At 43.0% G+C, this 16,059-nt stretch overlaps 1 protein-coding gene and 1 long non-coding RNA gene across 2 annotated transcripts; both read right to left on the reverse strand.

Moving 5' to 3' along the window:
* Window positions 1–948: 948 nt before the first annotated feature.
* On the reverse strand, window positions 949–3,094 carry LOC123133067 (uncharacterized). The gene is made up of 3 exons (XR_006465155.1): window positions 2,718–3,094; window positions 2,412–2,627; window positions 949–2,070 (listed from the first exon to the last, which is right to left on the reverse strand). It is a non-coding gene; the product is annotated as an uncharacterized lncRNA (long non-coding RNA).
* A 520-nt stretch (window positions 3,095–3,614) lies between these two features.
* On the reverse strand, window positions 3,615–4,262 carry LOC123133066 (uncharacterized). Its single transcript, XM_044552605.1, has one exon. The coding sequence runs from the start codon at window positions 4,108–4,110 to the stop codon at window positions 3,706–3,708; it is 405 nt and encodes a 134-aa protein (XP_044408540.1). The 5' UTR covers window positions 4,111–4,262; the 3' UTR covers window positions 3,615–3,705.
* Window positions 4,263–16,059: the final 11,797 nt, after the last annotated feature.

Below are 16,059 nucleotides of genomic sequence, written 5' to 3' on the forward strand. Positions count from 1 at the left end.
GCACTTGTTGTTTTCCTGACAATAGTAAGATGTCAATCGTATTAACCCTCAGGAATTTTACGTGAGCATAAAGTGACACATTTCACTGTTTGAGTTTGAAACTATTGTTTTAAAAAACAATAATTATTTAGTAACACTAATATTTCTTGAATAATTAGTTTGACCATTGTTTGACCACAGTTTGACCAGATTTGACCAAAATTCAAAATAACTGAAATAATTATTTAGTAACACTAATATTCTAGAATAATTAGTTTGACCATTGTTTGACCACAGTTTGAAATTTTTTCGATTTTTTCCACTCTAGATCTTAAAAGCCCCGTGATTTTTTTCTGTTAGGTTTTTGAGGATTTTGGAAATGTTTAACGGGGTTCCCCTAGTTAAATTTGGATGTGACTTTTCGAGTAGATGATTTTTCATATAAAAAACTTTTTCATCCGAGTCAGTATGCAAAAGTTATGTCCATTTTACTAAATTCTAGAGAGATTTTGCAAATAAAGTCGAAATGCACGTTTGCAAATTTCCCAACAACTAGACCACATATCACATAGGAAACTTATTTTTTTATTTTTTTGACATTTTCATCATTTTCTTTTATTTATTTTAAAACTGAAAAGGCGATCCACCGGGGGGGGGGTGGAGTTTGAAAATGTGACATTACTAATGCCTCAAACCCCATTAGAACCGGTTGGTGGCTCGAACCGGGACTAAAGGTGTAACCTTTAGTCCCGGTTGGTGCCATGAACCGGTACTAATGGGCATCGCACCCTTTAGTCCCGGTTCGTGGCACCAACCGGGACTAAAAGGTCCAGACGAACCGGGACAAATGGCCCACGTGGCCCCTGGGCGCACGAACCGGGACTAATGCCCCCATTAGTCTCTGTTCTAGACTGAACCGGGACTAATGGGCTAACCCGGGGTGGACCAAAGCCCTCTTTTCTACTAGTGTTACCAGAAAAAGGAAAGCTAGCAACTTCATTTGCATGTATTCCCAACCAAGAGATAACAGTAAAATAAAACTTGCACATAACAGGAAACACATCATGCATAACAGGCTTGCTTATCAAAACATAAATAATACTTCAACCAAGAAAAAACATAAATGATACTTACAGTCAAGGTATGCAAATAGAAAATATTTTCTAGTGCTATCAGAATTTGAATAATCAAAAAATTGAATTACACGGTCATGACACTGCATTATTAGTAACCACGATGATGAACGGAATGGCACCGAGTGACAAGTAGTGGTAAAGAGGAGAAAATTAGAAGTAGGAGAAGAACGAAGCATCATCCAAACTCAAGTCATCCTCACCGGCTTGGTAAAGATTCTCATGAATCAACCACCGAGGTGACAATGACAATTAGGTACAGGAGAGTGTGGGCTTGGTAACGATTCCTATGAATCAACCACCGAGTTTCAAATTAAGAACAGGCGGGCACCAATCTCCGCCGGCCTTCAGGTTGTCGATCTCCGGAATCCAACCTGCAAAACCAAGCACCCATGACAGCTCTAGTACCATGGGCAGGCCAACAACCTGCAACAGCAAGAAGCTAGAATAGTGACATTAACCCTGAAAAATAAACAAGTATCCGTCTGAACCCCAACCTTTCTCCTCTTTCCACCAGTCTGGGAAAACTTTTTCGTTATGAAACAACATTAGAAAACTCACAACTTGAGAGAACAAACACGCAATGCTCAGCAGCAAAACACTATTTACTCTAATCGTTATGCCAAAATCAAAACAGGTACACAAAGTAGTAGTAGTCCGTCAAACAGAACAAAACGAAGTAGCTACAGCCTACAGGAGAGCAGGTAGTTGGGTACTCATGGGCCGCGTGGCGTTGTAGCTGTTGTCACTGTCATACCCATCCCCATTCATGCTGGGGGTGTTTAGCCGTGCAGCAGCGTGGCGGCGGCGGAGGTCGCCCCGCTATTCATGGAACCGCCGAGCTGCTATGGCGCAGCCGACGACATCCTCGCCTCTCCGACGGCAGCAGGGACCGGGACGGGCGCTGCATCCCGATCAGGCCTCAGCTCCCATCCTCCTATTGCTCTGGTGGATTACCCTGCAGGATACATCGAAAAGCTTTGTCATCTCAAGCATCAGCATGAACTCATTGAAGCACACGTATAACATAGGATTGAACTGAAGGTTAGCACCACAGATGCATATGACTAAACTAAAATATATAGAACACTACTTATGCAAACACCACGGCAGCATGCAGCAATTCAGCTGAAGGCTTAGTATTCTTATGTTCTGAACATCTAAAAACTTTTAGTCCCAGATGTCATTATGTTCCTTAATCAGACAGTGGTCCATTTTATAAGGGAGAAATTGCGTCCGTTTTCATCGAAGAACTACAGCATTAACGAAACTAGAGTGTACCAGTTTGTGTAATAGTACCAATTTAATCCTCCTGGACGCTTGCGGATCCGGCTTCACTACACTCTTCGGACTGCACCAGCTCGCTATCTCTGCTATTGGCATCTTACGTAATGGTGCCGCCGCCATCCAAATGCGCCGGCACTGACGAATCTTGTCTCTTCGTTGGCTACCCACATCGCTTATCTCGTTCAGATTCGAGCCCGCTGGCTAACTACATCCGAAAAGATTGGCAGCCTGCCACAAAGTGGGGGTTAAAACGCCACACATGAGCAAAAACGGCATCTGCAGAACCACCGCTACATGGATTCATAAAAAAAGGCTCACCTAGAGACCGGATCCACACGGAAATCGTCGGGGGCGCTGGAGGCGTCGAGCTCGAGCTCTGGCTTCCAGCCAGATGGCGTGCAGCTCGGTGAGGGACGCGGCGTTGCTTCACCATGGGCCAGAGATAAGGGGGAGGGGGTGCGGCGCGGCGTGCGGGGCGGGGAGGCGGCCAAGAACAGCAGGGAGTGGTTGCGGCGAGGGAAGAGATGGAGGAGGCGAGGAAGTGGTTTGCCTTCGTGGGGAAGGCAAATCCTCCCGGGGGAGGTGTTCGATCGGTCCAACATACAGCACCCAATCGGAACTGAAAGCACTATTTGTGCGTTGGCACTATTTATGCATTGGCGTGTACTGAAGCTGACGTGGACACGGCGAGCGAGCGCACATTGCGCGACTGTTAATGGGTTTAATAATTCCTCATCTGGCATTTCTGTACCTTTACCTGACACATGCCCTAGTAAAACCATAATTACTGCCACCATTAGTGTTAGGATTAATTTATTTATGTAATTAAGAGTAATCCTCTTTTGTACAAACCGTTCATGCGGACTGCTAGCCAACCGACGCGGCGGTTCTCCCACACCCCCACGACGGACGCGTCGTTCCAATCGCGTATGTCCAGCTTGTATATAAACTGTGATCTTTAATGGAATAGTGACCGTTCGATCAAATCGTTCTCTCACACGTTATCAGCACTTGCCTCTGCCCAGAGCACACGCATAGGCAAATCACGCCGGCGATAGTCGCCGGAATAGAGAACTAGAAGGGAAGAAAGGAAGGGGAGAGTAGATGCTTTGTGATTTGTGAATGCCACGTGTCATCCATTAGAACGGATCTCACCTGTTTTTTATGAGACCTCGTCTCATATAATTTTTTTCCAAGGTAGGAGGATGCCTCGTGGTCTCCTGTCCTTCTTCCTGCACCTTGTTCGTAGCGGCGGTCGACGTCGATAGGGCCGTCGCCGTCGCCATGGTGTTGGCGGACTTTGCCCTCAAAACCGCAACGCCCGTGATCTTCGCCGGTTCGGAGGACGCCGGAACGGTTCCGTCGCCGTGGATTGCGTCTTGGACATGGCGCCCGAGGTCGCGACGGTGCTGGACCTTATGGTGCTTCGCCTGAACCGGCCATGCCGCTGGCGCCGCCGCTCCCGATCTGGATTCTTGCCGGACCGGCCGCTCCAAACCTGTACGCGGACGAGGTAATGGAGCCCGCGGACGATGCAATGGACGTCGACGCCGGCGACGTTGAGCCGGTACTCGCGGCTCCTCCACCACCGCGTCCGTGCCCGGTGCATGGTTGGGGGCCATGGATGGTCCTGCAGCCACTCCCGGCACAGGATTACGAGGTCCAGGAGGAGGCCGAACCTGCGCCGCCTGTGCCGCCGCGGAGCCCGCATAGCAGGACTTCCCGCGTCTTCCGTCTCCGACGCCAGCGCACGAGGTGGCCAGCGCTGGCGCTTCTTCGTCGAGCGCTAGCTTCGGGCTGCGCCTCCCCGTACAGGCTGCTTCGCTCGGGGACGTCTTCGAAAACTGGGCGAGCAGCTCCTCTGGCCCATCGGCGCCCCGCCGTTGGCACATAGTGCCGTGGGCCGAGCTGCAACGCAGCCGCATGGTGGTCCTCAGACTGGCGAATGGCCACTCCAATGGAGTCGCGCCCGGGACACACCTTCTTGGTGGATCTTCTTCTTCAGAGGAGGATGTTGCGCCGGTGAGGCAGTTACTGGTGGCGGAGGTTGGTGGTGGTGGTGCCTCTAGCCGCCGTTGTAGTTTGGATTGGGGATGATTTGCGGGGTGCTTGTTTCCAGGGATTTTTTGGTGTAGGAACTAGAAAAAGTCCCTCTTAAAGACTTTTTAATCAAACACGAGGGACTATCAGGGACTAAAAGTTGTTTTTTGGGACTAAATGAAAAAGACTCTCAATGAGAGGTTTTTTTTAAGACTTTTTGATACTTTTCCAACAATGCCCCTCCATGCATTCATTGCCCCGCCGTCCCATGATGTTGTTTGGTTGTTATTTTTCTATATACTAGAGGTAACATGGTCATTTAATAACCTGTAGGAAGGGACTAAGGACTTTTTAGGGACTAGGGACTTTTTTTTTGCATGAAAAACTTTCAATCTATTCATCTTCAATCATGGTAGTACAACGAACACTGAAAATAATAAAAAATTACATCCAGATCCGTAGACCACCTAGCGACGACTACAATCACTGAAGCGAGCCAAAGGCGCGCCGCTGTCATCGCCCCTCCCTCGCCGGAGTCGGGCAAACGTTGTTGTAGTAGACAGTTGGGAAGTCGTCGTGCTAAGGCTCCATAGAACCAACGCATCAGAAGAGCAACCGTCACAGACGAAGAGTGTAGATCAAAAGGATCCAACCTGAGGACACACAAACGTACACAAACGACGAACAGATCCGAGCAAATCCACCAAAGACAGATCCGTCAGAGACACACCTCCATACGCCCACTGATGATGCTAAACGCATCACTGAAACGGAGGCTAGACGGAGAGACCTTTATTCCATTTTCAGAGACTAGAAAAAGTCCTAGGATTTATGAACCAAACAGGGTCTTAGTCGATGGGAACGAGATGCCCGTCGCCTTCCTTATCCATCCACCAGTGCGTACAGGCTGTGGTATAGCCATCCCTCTAGGCCTAATTGGCTAGTTGGGCACGCAGCAAGAAAAAAAAGAATCAAAAACGAAAATAATAAGGTGGTTTAGCCACGGTAGTAGGCTGTGCTGTGCTAGACTATTGCCAATTTTTTCCGTTTTCTTTTCTGATTAGCTTCTTGCGTTTTCAGTTTTTGTATATAAGTGTTTGTTAGTATTTTCTAACATAGTACTATGTAATGTCTGCTTACGAATGTCCACATGTTGTTGTGGATGCAATTTTTTTAATTGCTACATGTTGATTATGCTTGAAAATTATATGACTACTTTCAATTTTTGCACATATCTTATGGATTGCACTTATGGCAATATATAACTTTGTTCACAACTGTGAGGTCTACACCATCCGGTGGTTACCTTCAAAGTGCTTTAATTAGCACAAGGTTGTACAAAGTCCCATAAGAATAAGGTCTACGCTACTTAGTAGTGATTACCTCAAAGCAAAAATGAAAGCACACATTATGGCATGTAAATTGCCATGCGAGTGTTCTACAAAACAAAGGTCTACACCATTTTATGGTGATTATCTTTTGTAGAAAGTCATATTTTTGTGTCGTTTAGGCTTTTCCTAGACCTTTATATTTGAATCAAGCATTTTATTTTACATACAATTAATTTACATGAGTGTAAATTAATGCGCATGATATTTTCATGCAGGATATGGCTGACATATCCAAGAAGGAATTTGGTGAGCCTGCCATTGATGGCAGAAACTATCTGACTTGGGCCATGGATGTCAAGATTAACTTGACGGCCAGGAATCTGATTAGCACTATAACCACACCTGCTCAAGGTGCTCCTGTTATCGCAGATACAACAAAGTATGCTTCTTTGCACTTCATTCGACACCACCTTGATCATGCTCTGAAAGAAGAGTACATGATGGAGGAAAGCCCTCTATCACTGTGGAACTCCTTAAAGGAGTGTTATGATCAACAAAGGTCGGTGATGTTGCCTGAAGCGCAAAGAGAATGGGCACTTATCCGTTTCCAGGATTTTATGTCTGTTGCAGCATACAATTCTGCCATGAATCAAATCAACTCTAAGTTGTGATTCTGCAACAGCGCAGTCTCGGATGCAGATCTCATTGAAAAGACACTCTCTACTTGCCATACTAATATGAGGATTCTTGCTGAACAGCATCGTCAGCAGAAATACAAGAAGCATTCTGAGTTGATATATGGGCTTCTTCAGGCAAAAAGCACAGTGAAATTCTCAATAAGAATAATATGTCCCGTCCAACGGGACATTTCAATTCTCATAATACTCAAAAGTCCCGTGGTGTCAGAAGGAACCATAGGAAATTTAAAGGAAAGTGGAGACACAATGAGAATCAGAATAGCAGTGGAGTTCCAAAGGGTAAGAATCATTTTAAGAAAAATGATAAGGGTAGCAACTCTCAAGTTTTCTACAGATGTGGTTGTACTAGTCATCATGCAAGGAAGTGTACAACTTCTAAGCATTTGGTGACGCTGTATCACCAATCAATTGGCAAGGGCAAGAAGGCTCAAGGGAACCAGTACGAAGCCCACCTCACTGGTCCAATGATTGATAGTTCTCAAGATGTTCATCAGAACGAAGTTCACGACAACATGGAGAACCAAGATCAGGCTCAGCAAAAGGAAGGACCACCACTTACTATTGATGACATGGTGGATTTCACTTCTACTAATGACATATATGTAGATATGCTTTGATCTTCCAATAGTGTCATAAGCATTGTGATATGTCCTTAGTTATATTGTGTGTTGTAAAATAAATATGTCCTTAGACATATGGTATTGTAATAATTATGTCCTTATACATAATGTATTATAATATGTGAGCAGACATACATAGTATGTAATGTATGTGTTAATTCTATATGAGATTGGATAAATAATGAATTTTATTCTTTTACTCTATAGAAAACTTCGAGAAACAATCCAATGGAGGAGGAAATTTGTTTAGTGGACAGTGGTGCCTCTAACACAATTCTTCGGGAAATGAAATACTCCCGAAGTCTCAAAAAGAGCAAGGGGAGTGTTATGACAATTGGTGGTCACAACATGGTAATTATTGGTTCTGGTCAAGCCACATTTACACTCCCGAATGGTACAAAACTTGAAATCCAAGAGGCATTATTGTATCCGGATTCAACTCGTACCCTGTTGAGTTTTAAGGATATCCACATGAATGGCTACCACACTAAAACTCATGAAGACAATGCGGTTGAAAGCCTGCTCATAACTCAGCAGAAGGGATCCCACAAGGAGACCCTTGAGAGACTGCCTGCTCTATCTTCTGGACTATATTACACATACATCAAGCCATAGCAACATTTGGCATACAAAATAATCTTTCAGAATCTTGACAAGTGCAAGATATGGCATGATCACCTGGGCCATCCAGGTGTGGGGATGATGAGAAAAATTATTGATGGTTCAACTGGACACAACATAACGGTTGCTATTTTCCCCAAATCCTTGGATTTCGTATGCACTGGATGTGTAACTGGGAAATTAATCACAAGACCTTCATATCTGAAAATCAAGAATAGTCACTCAATTTCCTTGAACACATTCAAGGAGATATAGGTGGTCCAATTCAACCGCTATCGGGACCATTTAGATATTTTATGGTGGTCATAGATGCATCAACAAGATGGTCAATTGTGTGTCTATTACCAACAAGGAACCATACTTTTGCAAAGTTGATCGCTCAAATCATTAAACTGAGGGCACATCATCATGAACACAGGATAAAATCCATCGGAATGGATAATGCTGCTGAATTTAGTTCACGAGCATTCAATGATTACTGCCTAGCTTTGGGCATAACTGTGGACCATTCTGTACCATATGTACACACACAAAATGGTCTTGCGGAATCACTTATAAAGACGATCAAGTTCATAGCAAGATCACTCCTACAGAACTGTAATCTTCCAACATCTTGTGTGGGACATGCGGTATTGCATGCCACAGAGTTGATACAAATTCGACCAACTGCATATCATACGGCCTCCCCGTTGCAGTTAGTACGTGGAAATCAACCAAGTATTTCTCATCTTCGAAGATTCGGTTGCGTTGTATACGTACCGATATCACCACCTCAGTGTACATCGATGGGTCCACATAGAAAACTGGGGATCTATGTGGGGTACAATTCTCCGTCGATTATAAAGTACTTGGAACCTCTAATAGGGGATCTATTTACAGCCCGGTACACTGATTGTATCTTTGATGAGGACAATTTTCCGGCATTAGGGGTAGAAAAGAACCACAAAGAATGTCGGGAAATAGATTGGAATGTCAAAGGCATTCAGTCCTTAGATCCACGTACAAATGAATCTAAATTGGAAGTTCAGAAGATTATTAATTTGCAAAATATTGCAAATAATCTGCCAAATGCATTTACTAATTATAAAGGTGTCACTAAATCCCATATTCCTGCTATAAATGTTCGAGATAGAGTTGAGATACCTCATAAGACTACTCAACCGCCCAAGAGGCGGAGAAAACTGGACAAAAAGGACAAGGCTTCTCAGAAGCGTCCGCGGGAAATGAGGATCCCTCAAATAGTAAATGCAGGTCAACCGCGAGTTTATATTCAAACTAGTGTTGAAAGACTCCTGAAGGATGTTATGCATGCAATACCCAGCACAACTGTGCACACAAATATTGGTGTTGGGACATCGGTACACCTTGACTCGATTGTTGTGTGAAATTACGATGAGTCAGAAGGTATTGATGAGATTTCCATCAACTATGTTGAATCAGGATAATCATTCAACAGAAAGACTACAATTGTCGACATATTTTTCGCCTCAAAGATTGCAGATGACTTGGCATTGGATCGTGAACCAAAGTCCATGCCAGAGAGTATGAAACGCTCAGACTGGTCCAACTGGAAGGTTGCAATAGAGGATGAATTGCACTCGCTTGCCAAGAGAGGGGTATTTACCGCAGTAATACCTACTCCTCCTAATGTTTTCCCTGTGGGGGGGGGGTGGGTTTTTGTTTGTAAAAGGAATGAAAACAATGAGGTGGTGAGATATAAAGCGAGGCTTGTAGCACAAGGGTTTACACAGAGACCCGGCATCGATTGCGATGGAACATATTCTCATGTGATGTGTGGAATCACGTACTGATACTTGGTATCGCTGGCAGTGCAAATGAATTTGTATGTCCAATTTGATGGATGTGGTGACAACATATTTATATGGTTCAGTTAAGACGGATATCTATATGAAAGTTCCCAAGGGACTGAAGATTCCGGATCCGAAAGCTAACCTTGCATAAAGCTACTAAAGTCGTTATATGGCTTGAGACAGTCGGGTAGAATGTGGTATAACCGACTAAGTGAGTCCTTCTAAAGAAGGGTTACTCAAACAACAACGATTGCCCATGTGTGTTCATCAAGAAATCCAGTGATGGATTTTGCATAATTTTTGTGCATGTTGATGACCTGAACATCATTGGAACTACACGAGAAATGCATGAGGCATGTAATCATTTGAAGACGGAATTCGAGATGAAAGATTTGGGTAAAAGCAAATTTTGTCTGGGTTTGCAACTTGAACATTTTTCTTCAGGAATACTTGTTCATCAGTCTGCTTATATCCAAAAGATATTGGAAAAGTTCAATATCGATAAAGCATACCCATCAAAAATATCTATGGTCGTTAGGTCTCTTGATAGAGATAAAGACCCATTTAGACCTAAGGGTGATGATGAAGAGGTATTAGGACCTGAGTTTCCTTACCTCGGTGCTATTGGAGCACTAATGTATCTAGCGAATTTCACCAGGCCTGGCATAGCATTTGCAGTTAATTTACTGACTAGATACAATGCATCACCAACGAAAAGGCACTGGGTTGGTGTGAAGAATATTTTCAGATATCTTCAGGGCACCAAAGATCTTGGTTTATTTTATCAGAGAAATCAAGAGAGAATCATGGTGGGGTATTGCGATGCTGGATACTTGTCAGATCCCCATGATGCTAGATCACAGACTAGTTTTGTCTTCTTACATGGAGGTACGGCCTTCTCTTGGAAGTCAACAAAGCAAACCTTAGTGGCAACGTCCACCAATCATTCTGAGATAATTGCTTTGTTCGAAGCAACACGAGTATGTGTATGGCTTCGCAGAATGATGAACTTTGTCCAAAGTTCAGGTGGGATTGGTTCACTGAAATCACCCACCATTATCTATGAAATAATGCTGCTTGTATTGCACAAATGCAAACGGGTTATATTAAGAGCAATGTTACAAAGCATATTTCTACTAAATTATTTTATCCTCATGATCTGCAAGAAAAGGGGAGATAAGTATTTTGCAAACAAAGTCATGCGACAATCTCGTTGATCTGTTTACTAATGACGAATAAATTTAAGTTGACAATGTTATTGATGGTTGGCACTGCTAGCCTCAATGCCCTTGCTCTTAGAAGATCATAACTAATCTTTTTTTTGGTTGCAGCTAGAAAGAAGATGTTGATTGGTGAAGGTGTTCTTGCAACTAGCAAGGTACTCTGTTTATAACCTGAGGATTTTGAACTTTCTTCAAAGATCATCACTCAAAGTGAAGCATATTTAGTAAGTCTACAAGGAAGTTCTCTTATGTTCCTATCATATTTTATATCTACTAGTAGCATGGTGGTTATAGCTCTAAGGTGTATGGACTACTATTGATGGCTATCCTTGCTTTTCTTCATGGTTCTGTATGAAAATTGATATGCAACTGTTTCATCTTCCATTACAAACATTGCATTTTTGAAATCCAGTCAGCATTCATGTAAAACAGTGGCCACTCACATCACTGGAGTAAATTATGTAAGATAAGATACATTGTCTTTAAGCTGCTTCCATTTCAGATGAAACGTGTCCTTTTTTATATCTCAATTATTGTCTTGAGAACAAAAAAAGTTCCTACCCTTAATCTGAAATATTTCCAAATATCACCCTGAAATGAAAACAAGATATTGCTCTTCGCTCCATTAATTGAATAAACAAGAGCATCATAATACGCAGTTCAATGTACTCCCTCTGGTAATTATTTTTTGGCATAGTGTTTGTCTGCATTTGTCATATATAAGCTCATTATTGACTTTTTAAAATGTTGAGACCTTTTTTTGTGTGGAGTTTGATGCTCTTGCTGTTATCTAGCCTCAAATGATTTGACAGTTTGATGGAATTTAGGTTGATCCTTTGCTTTTTGATTTGTTAGCAATTAATTCATATCGTTTTTGTTTCTTGTCTTGGAGAGAACAATGAACAAGTGTACTCCAGTTGCTTTTGTTTGTAAAACAACTAGAATGTAATTTAGTGTCGTGTAGTACTAGCATATGATAGTGTTGGGGAAGGTTGCTGAAAATAAAAAATTTCTACGCTTCACCAAGATCAATCTATGGAGTTCATCTAGCAACGAGAGAGAGAGAAGTGCATCTACATACCCTTATAGATCGTGAGCGGAAGCGTTCAAGAGAACGGGGTTGAGGGAGTCATACTCGTCGTGATCCAAATCACCGATGATCCTAGTGCTGAACGGACATCACCTCCGCGTTCAACACACGTATGGTTGGGAAGACGTCTCCTCCTTCTTGATCCAGCAAGGGGGAAGGAGAGGTTGATGAAGATCCAGCAGCACGACGGCGTGGTGGTGGATGCAGCAGCGATCTCGGCAGGGCTTCGCCAAGCTTCAGCAAGAGGGAGAGGTGGTGCGTGGGGAGAGGGAGGTGCCAAGAGCATGGGTGCGGCTGCCCTCCCTCCCCCCTCTTTATATAGGCCCCCTAGGGGGGGGGGCGCCAGCCCTAGGAGATGCAATCTCCAAGGGGGGCAGCGGCCAAGGGGGGTTGCTTGCCCCCCAAGCCAAGTGGGGCGCCCCCACCCCTAGGGTTTCCAACCCTAGGCGCAGGGGGGGCCAAGGGGGGCGCACCAGCCCACCAGGGGCTGGTTTCCCTCCCATGTTAGCCCATGGGGCCCTCCGGGATAGGTGGCCCCACCCGGTGGACCCCCGGGACCCTTCCGATGGTCCCGATACAATACCGGTGACCCTCGAAACTTTCCCGATGGCCGAAACCTGACTTCCTATATATAATTCTTTACCTCCGGACCATTCCGGAACTCCTCGTGACGTCTGGGATCTAATCCGGGACTCCGAATAACTTTCGGGTTACTGCATACTAATATCTCTACAACCCTAGCGTCACCGAACCTTAAGTGTGTAGACCCTACGGGTTCAGGAGACATGCAGACATGACCGAGACGCCTCTCCGGTCAATAACCAACAGCGGGATCTGGATACCCATGTTGGCTCCCACATGTTCCTCGATGATCTCATCGAATGAACCACGATGTTGAGGATTCAATCAATCCCATATACAATTCCCTTTGTCAATCGGTACGTTACTTGCCTGAGATTCGATCGTCGGTATCCCAATACCTCGTTTAATCTCATTACCGGCAAGTCACTTTACTCGTACCGTAATGCATGATCCCGTGACCAGACACTTGGTCACATTGAGCTTATTACGATGATGCATTACCGAGTGGGCCCAGAGATACCTCTCCGTCATACGGAGTGACAAATCCCAGTCTCGATTCGAGCCAACCCAACAGACACTTTCGGAGATACCCGTAGTGTACCTTTATAGTCACCCAGTTACGTTGTGACGTTTGGCACACCCAAAGCACTCTTACGGTATCCGGGAGTTGCACAATCTCATGGTCTAAGGAAATGATACTTGACATTTGGAAAAGCTCTAGCAAAATGAACTACACGATCTTTGAGCTATGCTTAGGATTGAGTCTTGTCCATCACATCATTCTCCTAATGATGTGATCCCGTTATCAATGACATCCAATGTCCATAGTCAGGAAACCATGACTATCTGTTGATCAACGAGCTAGTCAACTAGAGGCTCACTAGGGACACGTTGTGGTCTATGTATTCACACGTGTATTACGATTTCCGGATAACACAATTATAGCATGAATAATAGACAATTTTGATGAACAAAGAAATATAATAATAACCATTTTATTATTGCCTCTAGGGCATATTTCCAACAGATAGATTACTAATCACAGATCACGGTGAAACGCATTAGGAACACCAATTTACATTTGCGAGTAAACTCTTTTGAATACAATGTCATTCATTGCATGGGTCTATACTCACTATAGTTTGGCACATTTGAATAGTCAATGCCCCTCCCCCTCACAGGCGAAAAAATGACAATGTCCAAAATGCATATACTTTTATCTATCACGGCAATTTGTACCCTCGCCATAGATGTTATTACTACAGAACTACATCTTCTAATTACGAGATCTTTTAGAATGATGGATCTACTTAATGAGTTCAGCTTCTAAGAATTAATGTAGTTATACCCTATTTGACAATTTCCCTTTCAGTCTGAACGTATCACAGGAAATGGAGAGTTTTACTGAGAGTACGGGGAAATCTGCATGCTACTATTTGGAAAAGTGGGAACAATCCACAGTATAGGATATCGAAGAGTGTAAATAGTAGTTGTATTTTGTTCTCCAAACATATCTTTCTTAGGATAATACATGTTGTGTACTGAATCATGTTGTATTAAGACGTATCACACTGGAATTAGCTTGTCGAATGACTCAATGTATTTTACAACGGGGATTCAGAGGATCAATTATTAGATTTAATGCTCTAAATTTATAGCAAATAATAGACAGAATGAATGAAAGAATATATAATTGTCTCTATGCAGAGACACAATGACGTCCCACCTTTGAAAATATAACTTGAGCAACATCATAAATATTGTGTATCTATTTGTTTCATATATATCGGGGATCATTTTCTATATTGGGGTGCATCTCATTTTGTCAATATTTGAGACGTCCGTTGCACGTGCATGCTTACTAGTATAAAGCAAACCACTCCGGCCAGTCCAAGTACATGGAAGAAAATAATAAGTTTGATGTCAAATTTTTTTAAAAAAGTTTGATGCACTTTGTGCATATTTGATGATATTTTTTCAAATTTGATGAACTTTTTTCCTAATCCGATGAACATCTTTCAAAGTCGACGAACTTTTTCTAGATTATGTGAACCTTTTTCAGAATTGAATAACTTTTTTCAAATTTGATTATTTTTTCAAAACCACTAATAGTTTTTACAATTTGGCAAAAAATGTTTAAAAATAATTCGATGATTTTTTTCTGCAAAATATATGGACATTTTCAAATTCATTATTTTTCACTTTTTGCTATTTTTTGTTTTTCATTTCCTTTTCCTTTTTCCCAAAAGTCAACGATTGACTGGTCAACTGGTTAATTCGCAAGTCCGCAACCGGTCAACCATGAACGAGCGAACAAGGCGACTGTAGGGACGAGCAAACAGTGCAACCTTCATAATGGGCTCTTGTGTGGTGCGTGAACTCGGTGCTCAAAAATCTGTTGTGAGAAAGTCGTACGTCATTTGGCAAGCTAGCTGTATGAGCTGTGGATTTCTGAAAAAACAGCTGCGAAAAATTTGCTATGAAAAAAAGCAGCTTCGAAAAATCTGCTGTGAAAAGAAAGCACCTACGGAAAATATGGGCATTTCCTATTTAGCGCATCAGGCGTCCGTACATATACCCCATGCTGAGTTGGCCTTTTCCACTTTTTTCCTGGTTTAATAGGCAAAAATATTGCGCGGGAGTGATCTGAAGTCGCAACCTCCATCTTGATTTAACTTGTACAAACCAGACAGACCACATATTATGATAACGGATTTTATTTTTCCATTTATTGTACTTTCTCCAACCAGTTTTTTTTATTTTTTCTTGTGGATTTTCTCTAGACTGCGTTTTTGGTTTGGTTTTTCTCTCTTTCATATTTTTGTCTTAATCTTTATTATTTACTTTTTTTATTTTCTTTTCAGAATGTTCAAACTTCTCCAGATTCGATGAACCTTTTAGCAAATTCATAACCTTTTTTCAAAGTTTGAGGCACTTTTGATGATATTTTTTCAAATTTGTTGAACTTTTTTAATTCGCAATTGTTCAAACTGCATGCTACTCTTGTCAATCGAGGCCTCTATCTTCTCCGGTGAAAAGCACGGAATCATCCTCAGCTGCTGCTATATCAGAGAAAGGACTGGAAGAAGATAAGGAGACGCTAGACAATTTGTGAAGTATAGAAAGAGCAATCTTAGCAGTCTGTCTTTTTTTGCATGATAATACATGTCTGATTAAGTTACAAGGCACGTAAGCACCGACCATACATGACTGGAAAGATAGAAAAATCCTATGTAAAATACCAGCGTCTGTTCCTTTCCTTCGACGCCACCGAAGCAGCCACCAAATAGAAAAAAAAAGAAAGATCACCTCTTCACCTAATCTCGACGTGGCTCCATCGCTGATCGGCAGCTTTACGGACCTCCAAGGTAGTTTGTCATAAGCAAAACCATAGCCGTTGAAAGAATCAGGCCAGGGCAACATGTCCCCGGACACGCTATCGAACATCAGAACTGAAAGCCCAGCACCGTAAATCACTAGTAGAAAAAGAGGCTTCCGTCCAGCCTCATTAGTCGCGAAACTGTAGGAACCGCGACTAATGAAGTCTTCAGTCGCGGTTCGGCAGATGAACCGCGACCAAATGCCTGGGCCCAGGGCGCTCGCGGGCTTTAGTCGCGGTTGGCCAGGCCAACCGCGACTAAAGG

This window comes from Triticum aestivum, chromosome 6B (assembly GCF_018294505.1).
Source record: "Triticum aestivum cultivar Chinese Spring chromosome 6B, IWGSC CS RefSeq v2.1, whole genome shotgun sequence".
Classification (NCBI taxonomy): Eukaryota; Viridiplantae; Streptophyta; class Magnoliopsida; order Poales; family Poaceae; genus Triticum; species Triticum aestivum.